General features: G+C 39.6%; 1 protein-coding gene across 29 annotated transcripts in view; it reads left to right on the plus strand.

Moving 5' to 3' along the window:
- dlg2 (discs, large homolog 2 (Drosophila)) overlaps positions 1–22,744 on the plus strand; it is a 298,249-nt gene that overhangs the window by 78,891 nt on the left and 196,614 nt on the right. Inside the window, exon 1 of one of the 29 annotated variants that reach the window (XM_056240237.1) lies at positions 21,751–22,059. The exons of the other annotated variants lie outside the window; for them this stretch is intronic. Coding sequence (XP_056096212.1) covers positions 22,018–22,059 — 42 coding nt within the window. The 5' untranslated portion in view covers positions 21,751–22,017. Of the gene's footprint in view, positions 1–21,750; positions 22,060–22,744 lie in introns of those variants that run through there. 29 annotated transcript variants of the gene reach the window in all.

The raw sequence follows: 22,744 nt of genomic DNA on the forward strand, positions 1-22,744 counted from the left end.
TTCAAAGTAAAAAGACGACTGTGAAAAATAGTAGTATTTAATTAAATGCATTTATGGTGAGATTACTACATTTTATTTAATTAAATGCATTTATGATGAAATTCATTGTCACGTCAATTTGTGCTCATTTTGACCACGAACTATGCGCTGTGACTTTAATTCAGTGCGTGCAGCACAGCAGAAATAGACTCGGTGTGTAAACGATCTCTGGACTGCTACGCACCGCTCCTGGAACGGCTGCAGTGTGAAAATACCGTGTCAGCCTACACAAAGATTGATCTTGACATTGTTAGCCTCTTGTCTTTTTTACATGTCATACACTGTACATTTAACTTACAATTATTATGACTTAATTCCTAATTGGCGCGTTTCACCATCAGTGTGGATGCAATGCGTGTGTAACGGTACGTTCGTTAATAAATAAACTGCAAGTGTCTTGCGGAAGAACATTGTAGCCGGAGCTACTTCTCTCAGTTAATATCTATGGCGAGACACGCAGGCACTGGGCAACTCCGCAGTCGAGCCGACCCCGGGATAAAATAGTCAGAATATAAACACTTATTATAGGCGTACCGTAGTGATTCAGGATAAGTCAAAAACACGGTTTGGAAAATGCATTCATGATGTACTCGTTCATTTTGAACATACAGACTGCAGCAGCTGCTGATACAACGGCGTTCTGTTGCGCATGGTGAATTTAACTGAGTACATGACCATGCGCTCGCACATTGAAATGCGACCACATAAAATTTTAACTCACACATTTTCAAAAAATGGTCGCAGTCTGGAACCCTGATACATACATGCATATAGTTTACCAAGGGAAAGAGCTGAAGCAGAATTCAGGAAAGCAAGAAGTTATAGCATTGTTTGATGTTTAGCAGATCAACAGCCTGAGTAAACCATCATTTTAGGTCTAACACGCCCTTCTTAAAAAGGGGTAAGGATACTTAATGTATCAAATAATGAGGATCTTTGGTGAATGGAAAGACAAGGCCGCAGCCTGGCGCAAGCTTGGGAGTCCTTGAGGGACTTCTAGTTCAGCCTCATCTTCACGTTAGGACTTCTCAAGAAGAACCGTGAGAGGAAGAGAGCCAGAGGCTAAGAGAGCAAGAGGCTAACAAGAGACAAGAGCTAAGAGAGAGCTGATCTTGATCAGTGATTTTTTTAAAGCGTGAAGATGTCACACCCTCTGGAGGTGCGTGAGCCAATCAAAAGCCGTCCCTTTGGAGGGAATTTTTACGATCCATTGTCTTCTAGCAGGGCATTTGAATGTTTCATTTCATTGGGTGTTTACGAAAAGAATCTACAAGATTTTTATAATACTAATGCGTCATAAAGTTAGCAAAATGAAATGTAAATTAACAAATGGAGGATAAAGATTGGAGTTTATAGAGACTAAACATGCTACACATATGATTTTGGTTAACCATAGTATGCAAGTCATGTCTCAGACCAAAATAGTTTAGAAGAGAGAATGAATACATAGGCCAAACCACATAAAAGGAAAATTATGAGATGGAAAATTAGATACATGTAAATACATTTATCACATGGTTATATATATAGAATATATAGGATTAAAGGGTTCATTTCTTCAACTCAGCAAGAATTAAGAGAGTGTCACAACTCTCTGGAAATTCCGTTGGGTCGTAAAGCTTGTTATCAGTCTTAATGTGTTCTGTAACAGGACACCAGGTTCTGCCAGTGGGTAGGCTTCATTTGTGGGGGAAGTTTCATAGAACTTTGTTGGAAGAGTGAGTTTGTTGGATTCTTCATTAAATATAATGATTAATTTGTGTGTGTCTGATTGGTCCAGACGCTACATTTATGTTCATGTTTGGTCAAAGTGCATTAACTAAAGTTAACAGATACAACTTTTAAAATTTTGTATTAGTCAATAACTATAAATGGCTATAATGATTAATCGATCCTGTAGAAGTATTGTTCATTGTTAGTTCATGTTAACTAATGTAGTTAACTAATCTTAACAAATGAAACCTTACTGTAAAGTATTACCGAAGACCTTTTTTAACAAAAAAATTTAATCACTTTGCAATTAAGTACAATTCATTAACATTTGTTGTTGCATATTATGAGCTAACAATGAACAATACAATGAGAACACCAGTATATCAATTATTAATCTTGCACTATGATTGCCTTGAACATGTTAATTTGTAGAGTTTATATATGTATATGTTTTATTTAAATATACATGTTCAGCATTTCAAGTATGTATAAATGAACATTAATGTATTATGAAAAAACATGAATAAATAATGAACAATATTATTTATACATGAAAAATGTGCTCATTGTTAGTTCATAATACTTATTGCATTAAATGTGGTCCTCATTGTTAGCTCATACTTGATGCAATTTATCATGTGAACAAATTGATTCTTAAAATATATACACCTTTTAATTTATTTCTAGTTATTTATTTTCATTTTCCAAATGAGGACATCAACCGGATGCAGGAATGTTTTCTCAGATTTATCACTCTTTTGGGTACATTTTGGTCCTCAAACTATACCATAAGTACATACACACAAAGTTAACGGTCACTGTGTTCATTAGAATGATCCTGTAAACAGAGCCAACAAGCTCAACAAGCATGGAGTTGTGGTTGTAATTATTTGATGCTGTATATGTGTGAGTCAGTCAGAACACACATTTATGACAAAATAAATTATGCATAATGTACTCAAACATGACTTTATTCCACCAAAAAAACAAGAATTGGAAAGATTCTAAGATGAAACAGATTTGTTCAATGCACAGTCAAGTTATATAATTCACTGTTACCTTAGCAGAATCCCCTCAATAGGTGTTCAGTGTGGCTTTATCTGGTGAGATGAGGTGACATTAGAAAAGCTTGATGGGCGTTGTCTTATCTCTTGTACCAGTCAGGACACATACTTACATCAGTCAATCTAATGTACTGTAATGTGTCACTGTCATTATTATTTATGTCCCAGTTTAACCTCTGTATATGCATATATACATATATCATATAAATTTGTGATGAATTTAAGATTTAGTTCCATTTTAAGAAATTTTTCATTCAATTCAAACTGTTCAATTGAACAATTGAGTTTAAGTTTAGGGACATTCAACATCCACCTTTGCTTAGCAAGGGAAATAGATTAGCATTGATGTTTGTGAGATATAAAAGAATATGATGCTTTCTTGAAAAGCACCTCCATAACTTTCATTTCAGCCATAACTTAGCTGTTGGTTTGCTTGTGAAACCTGGTTGTCCCAAGAGAAGAGGCGGCTCCTAGGGATGTGCTGACAGAGAATAAGACGCACTGACATGCTGTAGTATGTCAGAGGGATCAGTTTTGACAGGCTGTGAATAGAAACATTTAGCGCAGTAATTTGCAAAGGCCTCTTAGGAAGTTGTCTGTCTGCTTACAGCTACACAGGGTCGGGCATTTGTCCTTTAAAAGATGTACTGCACCAACGCATGTGACGTATGAAATAGCATTTTACAGCAATAATTTTACCTGCCACTCACACCTGAATGGGATTCTTTGGTGCCTGTGTGGCCTTCATGACAGGTAACTGATTGGCCTTCAGAAAGCCCTAAACTTGTTAGGTTAGGTCCAACTAAAACTTTTTCTGAGTTTCATTTTCTTTAATTTGGACCACTATCCAGAACTTTCGGAAATTAAAATTATATAAAAGGAAACCAAGTCTATATAATTATTAAAAAATACAAAAGAGTGATCAAGTCTCATGTTTTCAGCTTTCGTGTTGTGCTACTACAAAGTGCTTTGTGTTTTTGAGTCTGTTTTGGATATAACTGGATCTCAATTTCACCCCAACTGTTTTCTCTAAAGCCTAAAAAGATTTGTATGTTTACAATTTTGTGCTGTTATTGGCATCTTGTTGATAGCATTAATATGGGTTAGCTCTGTGAAGCCTATGTGTCTTTTTTTTGTGTATCTGCTGTCTCTCATTTTATATTATTTTTGTTGATGAGCTCACCTGGAAAAATTCCAGACAACTATGATGTTATTGCAATAAAGAATTGAATTGAATTATGGATGAAATGCAAGTTATAAAAATGTTCCATCTCTGAATTCCAATTGATTGAGCCATGTTTGAAGCTGTGTCGTGCACTTGTGATCGCACATCAGTTGTTATGCTGCTCTGCAAAAAGGTTTAGCTGTTTATACTATTGAACAATAGAACTTGCCAGAAAAAAAGAAAAAGAAAACACTGGCAGGGAAAGAGTTAAAATTGGATTTAAACCATTTATTACGTTCCAGCTCCTTATAAAGTTACCATCCTTTGGCAAGTATTTAGATGTCAAAACTTTACTCTCATTTGGCACTTGATGAGTAGCATTACAAGAACTCAAAATCTGTATTTACCACACAGTATTATTAAATAAGCATGATAATATGATGCTAAAAATAGACCATACACAACTTCATGTGCAATTTTTGCCAGTATGGGCAATTATGCTGCTAACCTATTTTCAGCCCCTCGCAGTCCGACGTAAGAAGGCTAACAGAGTAAAGCAGAACAGATTAAACTCAATTCTAGATAGACTCAGTTGAGTTGTAAAGCTTTGACTTCTCCCTTCTTTTCCACTGTCAGCGTTTTAAAGATGAGCACATCTGTCAAGGGTTTAACATTCTTTGTATTTCAGACTTGACTTGCGCCAGAGGATTAATGTTGTCACCTCACAGGCTGTTTAAGAGGAAGAAGAAAGCATTTTGGGTTTAACATGCAACATGCTTATGAAAAGAACTTCATCTTGTGAATAACCAGCACCCTCACAGCTAATCGCAGAGGCTCTGTTGATTTAGACCAGCATGCTTATGAAATGTATAACTTGTCATTATCACAAAATAAAACCAGCAGGGTGCTCAGAATCCTGATTTGAAGTTATTTACCAAATTATTAAATACATGGGCCATCTCTTGCTTTAATTGGGTGCTCCTGAGGCTATAGCCATCTATCGTAAGTTTTATGCTCACCATACCATCTCCGCCCTTCGGATGAGACGTTAAACCGAGGTACTGACTCTCTGTGGTCATTAAAAATGGCCAAATTTGCCCATCGGCATCTGTCCATCATGGCCTCATAATCATCCCCATATACTACACTGATTGGCTCTATCACTCTGTCTCCTCTCCACCAATATACTGGGTTCTAGCGCAATATGGCTGCCTTGTCATCCTCCAGGTGGATGCTGCACATTTGGTGGTGGTTGAGGAGATTCCCCCCTTCTATGTAAAGCGCTTTGCGTGCTGAAAAAAATGCTATATAAATGTAACAAATTATTATTCATAATTATTATACACTACTGTTCAAATGTTGGGGTCAGTATGATTAAAATGATTAAAAAAAGAAGCTTTTATTCAGCATGGACACATTAAATTGATCAACTGTGGCAGTAAAGACAATTAAAATGTTACAAAAGATTTCGTTTTTAAACACATCAGACATAATGTGTTTGAATAAAAAAAAAAATACTTTGTATTCATCAAAGAATCCTGAAAAATGTATTACTGTTTCCACAAAAAATAATAAGCAGCGCAACTGTTTTCCACATTGATGATAATAAATGTTTCTTGAGCACCAAATCGTTATCTTAGAATGATTTCTGAAGGATCACGTGACACTGAAGACTGGAGTAATGACTGCTGAATATTCAGCTTTGCCGTCAAATAATTTTTTGTAAAAAAAAAACGCATTAGAAAACTATTTAAATTGCAATAATAATTCACATTGTCAGGGTTTTACTGTATTTTTTTAGCATAAAAATATCACCACAAACATTTAAATGGCAGTGTATAGTAAAGTCACCATGAAATCTATGCACATCATTATTTATTTAATTTATGTGATCAGGGGGTCTTGACCCAACGATGTACCACCCACCAGGGCGTGGAAAGCCGCTATGGCCGCCACGTATACCTTGAGTGTGGATGGACATAAACCTGACGTAAAGCGCTCTTGCAGAAACTCAAGTACTGTGTTCACTGAACAGTTAACAGGATCCCACTGACGCTGGTGACACCAAGAAGTGAAAACTCCATTTTAGTGCATAAAGTTTCCTCGTAGCAGGAGCGCTGGAGCTTAGAATGGTCTCAACAACTTCGGTTGAGAGACCACTCTCTATGAGTTGGGCCCCCTCAGGGGCCAAACCCACAGTTTCCAAATCCCCTGCCTGAGATGGAAGGTCTCTCCTGATCAGGCTCTCCAAGGGAGGGCCGTTGAGGAGAAGAATTAGGTCCGCAAACCAAATTCGGCTCGGCCTGCGTGGTGCTACTAGCAGTAGGCTTATTCCATCCTGGCGGATTATCTCCAGAACTCCTGGGAGCAGAGCAACAAGGGGAATTGCGTACAGACGTAGCCTCAGCCATGTATGTACCATAGCATCCAGCCCCAAGGGGGCTGGTTGAGTGAGGGAGAACCAAAGTGGACAGCGCGCCGTGTACTGAGACGCAAACAGATCCACTTGTGCCTGGTAATAAACCTACCATATTTGCTCCACCACCTCGGGGTGGAGTCTCCAGCCCCTGCCTCAACAGGGTGTCTGCTCCCATTTTCTGGCCCCCTGGAATATACACTGCCCTCAGAGAGCGTATTTTCCTGAGGGACCAGAAATAAGAGGCCACCAGCGTGTTGTCTGTCCAGAGCAACACATGATGGCCCCTCAGGTCTGGGAGGGGATGTCTCAACGCATTGAAGACGATCATCATCTCTAGGCAATTCATGTGTCAAGAGAGATGATGACTCCTCCACAAACCCTTCCCTTGGCCTTCCAATACCACTCCCCAGCCGGTGAGGGAAGCATCTGTCGAGATAGCAACTCGATGCCAAAGAGCTCCCAACACCGGAACCTGGGACAATAACCAGTGTTTCCTCCATATAACCAAGGCGCGGGGATAGTGCCGTGTCATCTTGTGGGTTTCCCCTCGGGGAGAACCCTCTGGTCCTGAGCCACCACTGCAAAGGTCTCACGTACAGCAGGCCAAAGGGTATCACATTGGACGCTGCTGCCCTGAGGCCTAACAGTCTCTCGGACTGTTTCACAGTGCGTGACTGGCCTAGCAGGCCTTTGTGGCAGTAAGGCTCTTCATCGTGACTGAATCCCAGACCACTCCAAGAAAAGTGGTCCTCTGTACTGGAGAAAGCACACTCTTCTTGGCATTGAGCCTCAACCCCGACCTTCCGCATATAAGCGAGGACGACATCTCAATGCCGAACTGCTAACTGTTCTGATTCCGCTAGAATCAGCCAGTCGTCTATGCAATTCAGAATGCGTATGCACTGCAGCCTGGACGGGACCAGAGCTGCATCTACGCACTTTGTGAATGTGCGGGGTGATAGAGCTAGACCGAAAGGAAGTGCCTGATAATGGTGTTCTTTGCCCACAAAAGAAAACCTCAGGAACCTCCTGTGTTGAGGGAGGATGGAGATATGGAAATATGCGTCCTTCAGATCTATCATGACAAACCAGTCCTCGAACTGGTTTGAGTCATGATCTGTTTGAGTGTCAGCAACATGGACTTGAGTTCCAGCACCGAACACTCCAACAGAAGAAGATTTAGAAAATGAGGCAGCTCTCCATACTTTGGAAAAATTAGATAACGGCTGTAAGTACACCTGCTCTATAGCTTTCTTTGCTAACAGGGCCTTTACCTCTTGCGCCATTACCAGAGCCTGCTCGGGATGCACTAACGTGAGCAACACCCTGTTGTAGCCTGGAGGACGAGAACCAAACTGGAATCTGACTCTTACTACTATCTGCAGGACCCTAAGAGATATATTTGGCAGTAGCTTCCGCGCTGCCAGAAAATCTACCAAGGGAAGTAGATGGAGACCGCTGCGCCCCGAAGCACTAAGGGTGGCGGGGTTGGCAGAACGGTCCCGTGAGGACACCGAGATGGAAAGGGCACCGTATAATGAGGTGTACATTGTTCCACCCCGGTTGGGGCTGCCCTCACTGGTCTGACGCCGGTGGCGCCATTTCTTTTGAGCCGAAGCCTTCTCAGCGTGCTTCAATGGCTTTGGCTGCTGTGATGCGCATGAGAAACTAGACGGCTGGAGCTGCTCACGCCCAGCAGCCCTAGGGGGTTGGACATAGCGAGGGAAAGATATTTTATGCGAAATAACCGCAACGCCGAAGAGACCAGAAGGATTGATGGGAGCATCAAGAAGAAAAAAAGCTGTATCTTTCTCCTTGATCTCCGTCAAATTGAGCTAGAGGTGTCTCTCAGTGGCCACAAGGGCTGCCATAGACCGCCCGATTGCTCTGGCGGTCTCCTTAATAGCCCTGAGAGATAAATCTTCTCGAACTCCATCGGGCCTCTCTTCCTCACTTCTGTCCAAATCCCCCAGCAGGTCAGCCTGATATGCTTGTAGTACTGCCACAGTGTGCAAGCAGGCTCCGGCTTGACCCACTGCCGTATGCTTTCCTCACTAGATTAGAAATAGATTTCTTTAATGGTTTAGTGAGAGAAGCCGGGACGATGCTGAACCGGGAGACAGATGGCTCGCAAGCGTCTGTTCTACCCGGGGCATCGCCCCATATCCATACTCTCTCAACCCCCTAATATCTGAATATACATAAACTTGGGGGCTGTTACAAGATGAGTAAGGTTTTTCCCATGATCTAGACAGCTCGCTGTGCAGATCAGGATAAAATGGAAGGCGCCGTGATGGGGGTGAAACAATAGAGGGAAGGAAGCGCTTGTTTAATTTATTTTTATTTGTAGGATGAGCGCCCCTTTTCTCTGCTGGCCATTCAATATTTAATTTATCTAAAGCCCTAGTAATCACCTCCACCAGCTCCTCATACGCTGGGGAAAGAGATGGCAAATCCTCTTCCCCCATGATTGTGTCACTTTCAATGCCCAGCACATCTACCTCCTCGGAGGTAAAGCACTGAAGCATTGGTCTCCCTCCCCGGGCGGAAGAACCCGCGGGCGGGCCTCCGAATGGAGAAAGAGCAATGGATCCCTCGGGAAAGGGAGGAGAAAAGATCCTCGAACCCGTCTCCAACCCCGTAAAGAGATCCATTTGCGATCCCCAGGAATGCATTCTCCGCGCTGCCTCGGCAGACGCGGGTCCTGCACCCTGAGAACCGCGAGCCTGGCCACTTTCCTCGAAAAAGTGACAGGCGGGAGCGGAGGATGCGAAGCGAAAGCTTCTCACAATGTTGGCCACTCGTTAAATAATGCGAGCAGGGAGAAACACAGAGATTGTGCAATTATTTCGCCATAGTGTTTAGATATATATATCAGACAGACAACAGTAAATATAACAGACAGATTGACACAGATTGCTTGCTGAGGCAACAGAAGCTAATGCCGGTTTGCACCGGATGCGCTTTATCTCTTCCTAGTCATGACGTCACCCGCCCGTGATGCTCATAGATGCTTCAGACGCATTCACGCTGGAGGCGTTCCCAAAGCGTCATCGGCGCATCGCGAGTTCCCTCAAAAGGGAACCTGTCATTCACATGCCCTTAGAGGAAATCAGTACTCCTTTTAAAGTCGGCATTAAAAGGAAGTTGCGACTCTATATCCAACTGAAATGGTCCTTAGACAAAATCAAGCTCTGGACTTCTTTTTTTCTTTTTTTCACTTGTATATAGAGTCGCAACTTCCGTTTCATGCCGACTTAAAAAAGGAATACTGATTTCCTCCAAGGCCATTTTTATTACAGTCTATAGCTATGTTTTAAGTTTGTGGTAATTAGCCTACGTGGCATAATTTGAGAAAGTTGTTTGTGAGTTCCTTCCTCGTGTAGTTTTGGTAAGCCTTTCACGTCTCTTTTCTTTTTTTTTCTTGGTACAGGGAATTCGAACTGCTCACTTTGGGGGGTTTATGTGCTTTTACTGTATATGCGCAGGACAAGGTCATTCTATCACTCTCTCTCTCTGTCAACCTATGTGTCAAGTTCATGTGAGGGATCGGCTCTCAGTATGTAGAGACATAAGGCATGACCTAACAATGGACGGATATGCTCTTCTCTTCCCCTGGGTACACACTAAAACTACTGTTCTACATATCTAAAGGATTTGTGAGCTGACACTAATTCATTAATTAATTTGCTACACAGATTTCCTGAAATCTGGTGCTCACTACAGTGCTGGAAAGGGTGGTTGCCAGAGCACTGCTATGCTGTTGCTTAGGCTTTCTAAATAGTTGCCAACATGCTTCAGGTGGTTGTTCGTCGGTTGTTTTCTGGCCCAAGGACAAAGACCCCACCCCCAAGTCTCTATGATATTCTAGTCTGCAGATATGGTTCAGAAGCTTAGGTGTGTAAGTCTTTGATGTTTTTCTGGCTGTTTTATTTTCTGCTAGGAGGATATGCAACTCAATAATCTAAAAAACAAAAATGATTTGATTCATCATTCAAGTCTATAGCATAAATGGTGAAAGATGAGTTATGCATTGATGTTTATACTTAAGGTTGTATTTTATCCAGTGTACAAAACATCTTCACACAGCTGATGTCAGTTTGTTTCTGATGCAAGGGGATTTAAAGCCTCAAGAAGATTATTTAGGCCGTTTGGCTATAGAGTTATATATTATTATAATGCAGAATTGTAAAGCACTGGGGTTGTGTCCTAGCCGTTAGCATACTTGGAATGCAAAAATGTTTTTTCTTAACCCTTAGTTTAAACCCTGACATAGAAAGAAATATATATATTTAAACAGAACAGTTTCTTGAACCTTAAGGGTAAAAAAAAAAATATATATATATATATATATATATATTAGGGCTGTCACCTTACGTTCGAAAATCGATTGCACAATCGATCGGACCAACCAACACAAGTATCGAAAACGAAAATAGGGAATCGATTTTAACGGCCTTCTCTCGGAGCGCGCCAGCTCGTCACGACACGCCCGCAGCGAATGCGCGTCACACAGCAACTGCAGGCTCTGACAAACACACATACAAACTATACTATACTTCTGCATAATGTGTCTCTTTTTACAACAAAAATGTAAATTCTACCGGTATTCAGACTCATGCATACAGATGAGACTCAGTCTCATGCATACAGATACAGATTCGGCCTACAATCGCCTACGTAGGCGAAATTTGTTTGACATTTCTAATCGTAAACACAGCCATGTTGAAGCCTGCAGTAATGTTTTTCATTGATGTTATGGCACTCCACTCTGCTTATTGTTTTTCGAGAATCTTGCACTCCTGTTTGTCATTGTGCATGAAACTTCATGCCAATAAATCATCAGAAATATTGCTGACTTGTGCGCGTCTGAGTGAAATGCTTTCAAGTACTTCACACATCTTTTTCCAGCACTTCAAAACTCAAAATATTATATAAATAAATATATGAAGAGTTCAGATGCAAAAGCCTCTAAGTGGCATTTAAAATTTTCTTCTAGAATGATCATTTTTATGAAGCTTGTAAATTTAAGTTCAGTAATTTCACTCAAATGACAATTAATAGGTAATCTTCATTGCCATTTAAGTGAAATTACTGAACTTATACAAGCTTGATAAAAATGATCATTCTAGAAGAAAATTTCAAATGGCTTTTGCATCTGAACTCTTCATATTTAAATGTTATTTTTAATGTGATGACCAAAACATTATTTGTTCATCCTTCAAAGATGACACCCATTTATAAACCATGAAAGTTTCAAGATGTAGGAAAACTCACACTTATTTAAAAAATATTTTTTCTTTTAACAAATAGGAAATTTCTCTGGCATTTCTTACTTTTAGCTGTATCAAAAACGTACCGAACCGTGACTTTAAAACCGAGGTACGTACCGAACCGTGATTTTTGCGTTCCGTTACACCCCTAATTCATATACATATACATTCATATTTAGTGCAGTTGCTGGTATTTATAATAATATAATATATATATATATATATAACTTGTAATATTTATAACTTGTAATTTAATGATTCAGTGAGTTCTTTAAAATACTTATTACATAAAATGCATACGAATATCACTGTATGTCTTAGTAAGACACATTGCTTTATGATCCAAGATCTGTAGTTTTTATTATGGGGGAAAACATAATGAAATGCAATACAATGATCATTGAGAGAAGCAAAAATAAACATTCTTCATAAGGGGATTATTATGCATTTTTTTGTTTATGTATTAGATACATCAATCTTTTTTTTTTTAGATTTATGCTTTTAAAGTCTTGATAATTTTTCTCCAGAACTTGTTTTAAAACTCAAGTGTGCAATTTCAGTGCTGCTAACATCACCAAATGGAACTGAAGAACACCAAATGGCTGTAAAACTAACATTATAACTTTAACAGTAAAACTTTATACTGGTCAAAAAGAGCAGTGTTTTGATAGTTTCACCAAATCCATAGTTTTTACATTTTTCATGTAAATCAGCCTACAAATGGCTCAAATATTGTCTCTGCCAATTAAACTGGGATATGAGAAAGTATTGTAACATTGATAAAATTACACACTTTTCAGACTAATGACTGTTGGCTATAGGTGTTAGGTAAACATTATTTTTGCAATTCTGCTTGGTGCCACTATGGCGTAAAAATGACACTCTTCACCTTTAATGTGACCTTAAGTGTTTTAACATGTATCTGTGTTAAAGGAGAAGGAGGGAGCGTGTGTGTATGTGCAAGAGCAAGAGTGTATGACTCATTGCTTCAGCAGGAGCTGCCTCTGGGAGGAGATATATTTGTGCTTGTTAAAGTGTTTTGGCTTCAGTGCAGCTTTGCCTGCTTGTCTCTCTCGTCCTATCCACGGTTTTAGCTTATACATCCATTTTTGTCCAGTGCGTCTTTCTGCATCTATTTCTGTTCAAGGCTGAACGTCAGGTCACAGCAAGTGAAGTGAAGTTTTCTTAGCTGAAAAGTCTCTATACCCCCTCTGAAACTGGCCTCGGACAGACTATCTGGTGTTCTCTCTCACATAAAAAGCTATTTTGGTAGCTAAAGCTGCAGTTCCCAGTGGCTAATTTGTGAATTCAGTCGCCTCCGCTCTTTCTCTCACCTCTCTTTCTCCACCCCCTCAGTCTTCAGCCTCAGCACTCCCTCTCTCTTGTCACCCCCTCATTCTCTCCCTTTCTCTTTCCTTCTCTCCCCCGTTTTCTCTTGAGCTCATCTATACTGTAAAGCTGCTAACCACAGAACAACTAGTTTCCCTGGTAACAGGGAGGCTGGCACCAAAAATATATTCTCTAAGGCATCTCCGATGCCTCCCACTGCATGCTGGCGCTCGTCCGCGCCTCACAACACCACCTAGCTCTGAACTGGCACTCTGATTTATACATATACATATATATATACACACACATAGGGCTGTCGCAGTGAAGGAATTTCCCTTGCGGTGATTTTGAGTGGATCAATATTGCGGTATTATCGGCATTTAAAAAAAAAAATTTGCTATATAAATATTACTATTTGGTCAGCAGGCACACAAAAAAAACAGTCTTTATTAATAATCCAAACAACTCTAAATGAACACGCAAGAGAATAACACAAACCACACAATGTATAAAAGAGAACTGACCAAGAATAACTGAAACACAGGGCTATATAAACATGGGTAGAACCATAGACATAATAAATACATAGACGCCCTATTGGCCGCTGGAGCGTACGTCAACGGCGCCGCCATGTTGGGGATGGCAACTTTCCCATACCTCTCATACCGGGAATTGAGAAAAATGCATGTTTTGTGCGCTGTTTGGGGCTGTACACATCGCCACACAATTGAAAACAGCTTTCGAGGAATTACCTTTCACAAGCAAGACTGAACGTTTGTTTTTGGTTGTATTTGGTCATGATTTAATTAGTAATAGTAAGTTCAGAGGATACATTTAAAAATACTACTGTTATTGTGTCACGAAATGTAGTTTAAATAGTTTTTCAGTCGACAATGTAGTTGTTTAAAGCTAAAATATGTGGTTTGTTTATAAAAATAGCGCCTATTTAAAAATTTGATCTGACGTTTTCGGAGCTGTAAGATGCGCTCAGCGATCGTCTACCCCGCCTGGAACAGCCGTACCTCGGCCAGTGCTTCTGAAGTTTTGCCGCTGACTCGGATGTCTGTAGTCTAGTGGTTAAACATGAGATATAATTCGTCTTGTGTATATCTAACGGGCGATCTTTGGTCTCATTAATCTATAAATGGTTCCCTGGTAAATCGTTTTGGCTGAGGGCAAAGTGAAGTTTCATAACTTTATATTTAGGCTATTTTAACATTGTATCCTGCTGTATGTTTGACTGAAGCTACTTCTGTTATAATGGCTATTACTGATCAATAAAACTGAAATTTAACAAAAAGAGTTAAATATTAAAGTCACTATTTAACTTATTTTTTTTATTGTCTATATTCTGTAATTGATATTTCTTATTCTATTGCTATTATTATAGTATTATTAATAAACTATGCTATTATCAATATTTTTATGATTGTATTATTGTACTTATGATATTATATAATTATACTAATCATTACGATTTTATTTGCTGTATACTATTTGTTTAATTTATTGACTAAACTATTTACTATTACTTCTCACTTTATGTTATATTTACTATTTGCATTGCACTGTAGTTGTACCATAACGTATTATTATAAAGGATCCATCAGTTATCTTTGTTATTGCTAAAATCTGGTCAATCACAGAAAATGCTTTTTCCACAATAAGAAAACTTAAATTATATCTCAGTATGGGGGTCTTCACCATTCTTATCCAAGAATAAAAAGCCAAATACATGACAAGCCTGAGCTTTGACCATTCTTTATTAAAAAAAAATATTTACAAGTCTAACTATCGAGATTTTAAATAACTAGAGATGGAACTTTTTGTACACCACATACAAACCACTGAAATCTGTTGATAAATGTAAAAACAGTTTGTTTTTATCCAGAAAAAATGCAGCTCCCCCGTTTACTTACATTTGATTACAGTGCAGTCTTGCCCTCCGCAAAATGGCGGACCCGTTGACGTATCGCAGCAACGTTCCAAAGCGGCCAATAGGGCGTCTATGTATTTATTATGTCTATGGGTAGAACAAAGGAAAGTAAACTAGACATATGTGAAACTAATACGTAACTATAGAAACAAAGGAGGACATAATCGGTAACCAATGAAACTAAACCGAGGAGAAACAGGAACTAAAGGTAACAGAACAGAATGTCAAAATAAGGGTCCACATAACAGAACATAAACCTAAAAATAAGCTTGTTGGGATTGTGTTTGTATAACAGTTAGTTCTGATCCTCGAATCTGACTGGACGAGAGGCTTTCTAAAACTGCTGATATTTCACCACTATCAGTACTGCTTTTCTCTGTGCGTTAGACAGCCTGTCAGTCAGTGCAGGTTACATTGTTACGCCACTAGGTGGCGACAAAAGACCGTCTTTGAGTGAGTCATTAAACCATTCATTCAACTAATATGTTAAAAAACGCTGATTCATTCATTCATGAAACAAGGTGTTGAAATTATTTTAACTTCGAACACCATTTTACAAGGTTCCACTGACCAGCAATGAGTCACCTGGGTAACACTGAAGCTGATGCTTTACTTAATAGAGACTAGGGCTGTCACTTTTGTGGAAAAATCCTGATCGATTTTTGAGACATAAGTGTTCATTGAATCGATTGTAAAATCGATTTTCCATGTCTAAAGACGTTTCCGTTTTCAACACCAAATACAGGCAAATCCACAGACACCTAACAGGCATTAGGACGAGCGTAAAGAGGGCGCTTGGGACGCGCACAAGTCGCAATATTTCTGATGATTTATTGGCGTGAAGTTTCGTGCACAATGATAAACAGGAGTGCAAACTTCAGGGATTGAAATTATCACCCTCCGACCCGCCAAAGGCGAGTAAAAATGAACTTTGGCGGGAAACGCTGTCAAATCACGAGCCAATCTGGCGTGTTTCTGTGTTTACTCACTTTGCTGGGGAAAGACAAATCTGCGCGGATTTAGCGCAAATACGCAACTCGTGAGTCCTCATGATATATTAAATACAGCGTATTGCACAGAATCTGCGCATTTCTGGCTTACTTGAACACTATGACTTGAACACACACACACGTCACTAAGCAGCAAATAACGGCGCGCTTGTTCACTTGCATTGAAGTAATAGCGAATTTGGTCAACAGAAAAGACATTGTTATTTTCCAGCATCCTACATGTTCTGATACTGTATTGATCTGTCCACCTAAAACACATTTTTGGTAAAAAAAAAAGAAAAAAAAAGGCCGTTAAAATCGATTCCCTATTTTCGTTTTCGAAACTTGTGTTGGTTGGTCCGATCGATTGTGCAATCGATTTTCGAACGTAAAGTGACAGCCCTAATAGAGACCAATGGCATTGATTCAATGCAATGACCAGCGCTGAGGCTAGTGATGCACAATCCTAGATACATTGAGAATCACGATTTTTTTGTTTCAAATAGAGATCACAGAGATCTCCCACGATTCTGAACTTAACTAAATTGAATTAAATGTTTAATTAATTAGAATGAATATTTAAAGACAATTGGTTTGAATGAATGATTTAATGACTCACTCAGAAGGACTTCACTTGCTTCATTACTGGATGAATGAATCAGAGTTTTTGAATGATTCAAAGACAAATCCATTTTTAACAGTCACTTGCCGCCACCTAGTAGTGTACCAATGTAATTGATAGAATCTTTATTTGAAGCGCCAAGTTACTTACTTTATAATTTTAGTCGAATATGCTTTCACTCTCTCACTGACTATATTTAAAATAATGTAGGCCACTTTTTACTGGTAATATAAGACATTTGGCATTATCAGGCATATAGATTATATTCAACACTACATTATATAGTTTATTGTAGTATATTGACACTAAAACTTGAAAACTTGAAATTTTTTCCTCACACAGAAATTTTACTTTGGGTGAACTATACACAACAATGCATATTGTCACTATCCAAGATACATATTATTGCATTTTTGTATTGCTATATATTGTGACACAATATATTGTTACACCACCTAATCTACACTGCTGCTCACCAAGGCTGCATTTACTTGATTAAAAATACAGAAATATTTGAAAGTGTAATTTATTCCTGTGATGAAAAAGCTGCAGCCGTTTCTCCAGTTTTCAGTATTGATCCTTCACTGTAAAAAAATTCAGACCTCTCCAACTCAAAAATTTCTAGTGACTGGTCACTTCTAAATGTTGGCCTTATTGAATTTCTGTGAATTGAATTTTATCAATTGTGGCAACAGTCTATTAGCATGGGCTCAATCAGAAATATGTTGAGGAGCCAATGAAAAAATGTAGTTTACCAAACCGTGCAACATGACATCATGACTTTGCGTAAACATACACGCCACTTTCAATTCAAGTGGCGTGTTATCTATACACATTTTGAGCTATCCGCGTGTATGTCCACGCCGAAATCTTTTGCGTGTATGTCTACGCCATTAAATGTCCGAGTGATTCCGCGTGTATGTGTACGCCGTTAAATGTCCGAGCGAAACGAAGCTAAATCTATATCTACATCTGTGGAGCGATATTTCTTTTCCTAGGATGGTAGGAGAAGACTCATAAATGGTATTAACCCCAGTGACGGGTAGGTTTAGGGACGGGGTTGGGGTAGGTCATATATTTATATATACATAATACAGTAATATAACGTTAAGTCAAAGGCGTTGATAAACACGCTGAAAAGCGATTATGCGTGTTGATAGCACGCCAAAAATGGAAATATGAATTGGCGTGTCATACATACGCCATTTCATGAGATCAGTCTGAACCGTGTTGTTGGTCCAATTTTATTTTATGTTTTGATGTGCTGAAGAAAACTTTCAAAAGCAGCATAGGTTAAAAACCGGCAAAAAAAAAAGAAAAAAAAAATAACATTAATGACAAAGTTCCCTTGCATCACATCTGGCAAGTGACAGAATATATAATGAGGATGAGACAGACATGTCAGTCGATGTAGATTTTGCTTTAACGTATATTTCGCGTTATGTATAGGCTATAGCCTACAGTTTTTCGGGACTGCTGAAAGTTATTGACACGAGCAATAAAAAATTAATGGTTGAATAAGAAAACCAATGAATGCATGAAATCGCGGCTCTACAAAATGTCCTTTTAACTTTATACCGGGTCTTGAAGCAAAACTTTAATAGGCTACTCACCATATCTTGAAACTTGTGACAATGAATATTTGTATTCTCTTGGGGATGTTTATTTCGGTGTTCTGCACCGGCTGGTTTGGCTCCACTCGCTCTCCCTCAAATCCACATTTGAATTCTCCACACCAGTGGTTTTCCTCAGGCGTATTTTGCACAGACGGTAACAGTTTTTTGGACGTAGGACTTGTTCATCCAACACAGATTTTCCCTTCGACTTGATAGATTGACTTGGCACAATTAACCATGTTTGGTAAATACAGTATAAGTTTGTAATTTTAACAAGATAAGACCTTAAAGGTGCTATATGTAACTTTTCTTCTAAAATAAATCCTTTTTTATTGCCTGTGTGTGAAGGGGTTGTAATCACACATTACAATGATCCACTTGTCGGGTTTTGCTATTACCTCTGAAGGCCAGTATTCCCTTTTCCATGCGACGTCTCCGGGTCGGATTTTCTGCGAAATCCATCGGATGTGACGTGCATGCGTGCTCCCGAGCCTCTCTCCTTTTTATATGCAGTCTATGCGACGGCACTCCAGCTAACGACATGGAATCTGATAACACCCCAAAACGACCTGCCTGGAGCACAACACAGACTCCAACACAAACTCCACAAAAATATAAAAAAAACAAAAAAAATCTGCTGAAGCTTGTCAGGCAATCGGATCGACTCAGGACGAAAACACGGATCAACGTCGGCAGAGCGTTTGAATTATAGAGAGACCTCCGCTTTGTTTTAGATTCACGAATAGTTAGTGAAATGCCGGTAACGCTTCCTTTTACAGTCCTGTTACCCATGTACATACTATGTACTTATTATAGTAATTACAATTACTGGGTAATAACTAGGTACTAACCCTGAACCTACCCCTAAACCATGTACTTACCTTATATTAGCCAGTACTTTCTAGGTAAGTACACTGTAAGTACACGTAAGTACTGTACTGTAAAAGGAAGCGTTACCAAATGCCTTATGCTAGATAACACCTCATGTCGGCTAAATGTGGTCAATGTAACGTTATCATGGTACGAGCATGGAGCATTAGTTCAACGTCAAGCTGGTTAAAGTTTCCTATTATTGTAACGTTGCAGTGAGAGTTTACATGAGTTTCCAGCATGATGTGTGATGCTTACGAGCACGAGCGCTCTTGTTGCAATCTGAAACATCACTGCTAGAGGCTGCTAAAAACTACATATAGCACCTTTAAAGGGTTAGTTCACCCAAAAATTTAAATTATGTCATTAATGACTCACCCTCATGTCGTTCCAAGCCCGTAAGACCTCCGTTCATCTTCGGAACACAGTTTAAGATATTTTAGATTTAGGCCGAGAGCTTTCTGTCCCTCCATTGGAAATGTATGTACGGTATACTGTCCTTGTCCAGAAAGGAAATAAAGACATCATCAAAGTAGTCCATGTGACATCAGTGGGTTAGTTAGAATGTTTTGAAGCATCGAAAATACATTTTGGTCCAAAAATAACAAAAAACTACGACTTTATTCGGCATTGTATTGTCTTCCGTGTTCTGTTGTCAATCCGCGTTCACGAGTCCGCAGTGATGCTGATGACGTAATACGCTGCTGACGTGTTATCTGGTGCGTCCGTGTATTCGGGTTCAAATAAATATGGCTGGGCAAAAAAATGCAAGTCTTCCTCTGTGTCGATATCCTTAGACATGTTTGCGAAGATTGTTTTGTTTACAGCGTGCGTCTCCCTCAGACTGTAAACGAAGCTCGGTGCACCAGATTACACGTCAGCAGCGTCTTACGTCAGCAGTGTCACTGAACGCGGATTAACAACGGAAGTTTAAATGCACGATGGTCCTTGATGATCTCTTCAGGTGTGTTTGGATCTAACGTTATATCCAGAGCAAGTAACTTAGCCATTGATTCATCAGGTCAGCGTTTTTGGTTGGAATTCTATGAAACATCATGGTATTACCTGGTCTCCACTGTTTATTGTCGCAGCTCTTTACAATACAGCGAACACCCATGATTGTAAACTATGCTTTTACTATCCAGTTATTGCTGACTCTATTACTCCAACTCTGAACGAACTTTCTGCTCCTCACCACGGTGCGTCTCAGGTGCTGCGGTAATCACTCCGCCCAAGTAGCAGTGCTTTGCCTTCTGAGAATATAGTTCCCAATATTTATATGGTTAAAAGATGGCTGTGTCTCATATGACCTTGTTATTTGTACACTCTGTGACTATACAAATCACAACATGTAAATAGGAAAATGTTTGCGTTATTTTGTCACTTATTGGGATTAGTATGCTAGCTGGAGCCATTTACATCCAGTCTTTGTGCTAAGCTAGGCTAGCGGTGGGTGCGTCAGATAGAGTTACAGTACGCACAGAGATGAAAAAGGTATGTATGGACTTATCTAACTCTGGGGGATACGGTGAATAAGCTAAAGTCTCAAAAAGTCGCCGTGTTCCTTTTAAAATATTTTCATTTTCATGACGGACACGCCCCGCCCCCGCACATGCCCCGCCCTGCCCCCGAGTACTCGAGTAGGCTACTCGTTTTTTGAGACCTATCAATGATCGAAAATGAGAAATTGACAAAAATGCCCATCCCTTGTGTGTGTGTGTGGAGGTTTTGAGAGGTGTGATTTATTTCGAGTACACTCATTCTTCTCAAGGTCTGTGAGTCATTAGTCTGTCTCTCCTAATTTCATTCTACCCTTAGTGGGACTCTTTTGCGCTAAGATGAATTAACACATTCACAGCAAAGTGAGTGCTTACATGGTTGACAAGAAATTATGATCCTGCTGTGCACACTTTGTGTATCTATCTTAGACAGAAATAGTAAGGAAAAGCTATATTCTTTAACATGTGTCCACCACTGCAGGGAGAGATGAAGACGGGGAGTATATAATGAGTTAGACTCCTGCCCCCTTGTGTTTGTTATATGCCAGTGCAGTCTGGACTTTTATCATTTAAAGCAGATGAACTAATGACCAGTACAGGGGCAAATGCCTTGCAGATATTTACCTCAGATCCAAACGTCAAGAATCTGTACCCTTAAACATGTCAAATGGAAGTGCAACTTTAATGTGTATTTTTTTCAATGGACTTTGGCACTTGAAAAACAGGATGCAGGTTATTTTTATGATTCCACTGTTAAAGTTCATTTCTGATTTGCATTCTAATGCATTCTCTAAACACCCAGTGGGTAATCTTATTGGATGCGTTGTGTTTTGACATATTCAAATGTGGATCAAACCATCCCACAAACATTCCCCAAAAGCACAATGTATCCCCAATTGTGGTTTAAATGACAGACCCGCTGCTTACAGCTGGTCTAATGAATGCAGCGTTACACTGGAGAGAGTGTGTCTTAAGGAGTGTTATATAACAACACAGGGTGTCTGTGCACAAGTGGAAATTATTAAAATAAAGACCGCCATTCCTAATACTTTCTACCTGCTGCTGTTTTACAGTATGTGCCTATTGAATCTGGTGCAGTAATAGTATCAAGTAACCTCCAAAATCTTCACCCTCTCTCAGTTCCTGCCTCTTCTTTTTGCTGTATTAAAGAGAGAGAGGGAGAGAGAAAAGACAGAAAGAGAGAATCCCCCGTTTAGTGGTGTGCCTTTCCTACTGCTGTCAGCTGAAATGCCTCATCCAGCAACAAAGCATAGCGTATTTCTCCCTGCATGCCTGATGCCCATGTGTACGTACTACGAGTCCCTTGCCCAGAGATTCCGATACGGCAACCCGCCACAATGCTCTGCTGGGAGCGCACACCGAGGGATGTGATCCGCCTCTGACTCTTTTCTTCCTCATCTTGATTTCCTTTCCTTAAGAAGCTTTGCTGCCACACCAATCCTTATGCCACACAATACCTGCAATGTTTTTTGCTTGTTATTGTGCACTGAGGTCCAATGTGAAGGTAAGACCATGCTGTGAGTGTGAACTTTTGTGTGTACTCTACATGTGTGAGTGTCACATGGGGCTGTACAAGTGTGCAATGTGGCTGCACAGGTGGATATTTTTCTATCAAGTTTTAGTTGGCTGATTTTACCATAAATTATTTTGTGTTGTGTTGGAGGTTTTTTTTGACAGCCGTAGTACCAATATCTATCTATCTATCTATCTATCTATCTATCTATCTATCTATCTATCTATCTATCTATCTATCTATCTATCTATCTATCTATCTATCTATCTATCTATCTATCTATCTATCTATCTATCTATCTATCTATCTATCTATCTATCTATCTATCTGTGTGTGTGTGTTTATTTGGTATGTAGAAGTATAGTTAATATCTTCATAATTATGTCTGACTGTCCCACTCCTTTTTTGCTGCAGTTTTCAATCTAGAGTTTGGCTGCTGAAGAGTGAGAGGTGTTTGATATGCAAGAAACTGTTACTGCACCTGTCAGCCTCACTTCCCACACCTTCCTCTGCTGACAGAGCAGGAAGTGCCCTGATAATGCAATGTGGGGAGGTGTGCTGCCTGTGACAGTCATCTCTGCTTTATACACAAACTTTGTTGAAGACTACAGAAAGTAAGCTCTGAAACACAGGTGCAAATTGACCATTTTAGATATACCTCGGCTGTTCTCTATTC

The sequence above is a fragment of the Rhinichthys klamathensis genome, unplaced genomic scaffold (assembly GCF_029890125.1).
Source record: "Rhinichthys klamathensis goyatoka isolate OS25496 unplaced genomic scaffold, OSU_Roscu_1.1 h1tg000585l_1, whole genome shotgun sequence".
Classification (NCBI taxonomy): Eukaryota; Metazoa; Chordata; class Actinopteri; order Cypriniformes; family Leuciscidae; genus Rhinichthys; species Rhinichthys klamathensis.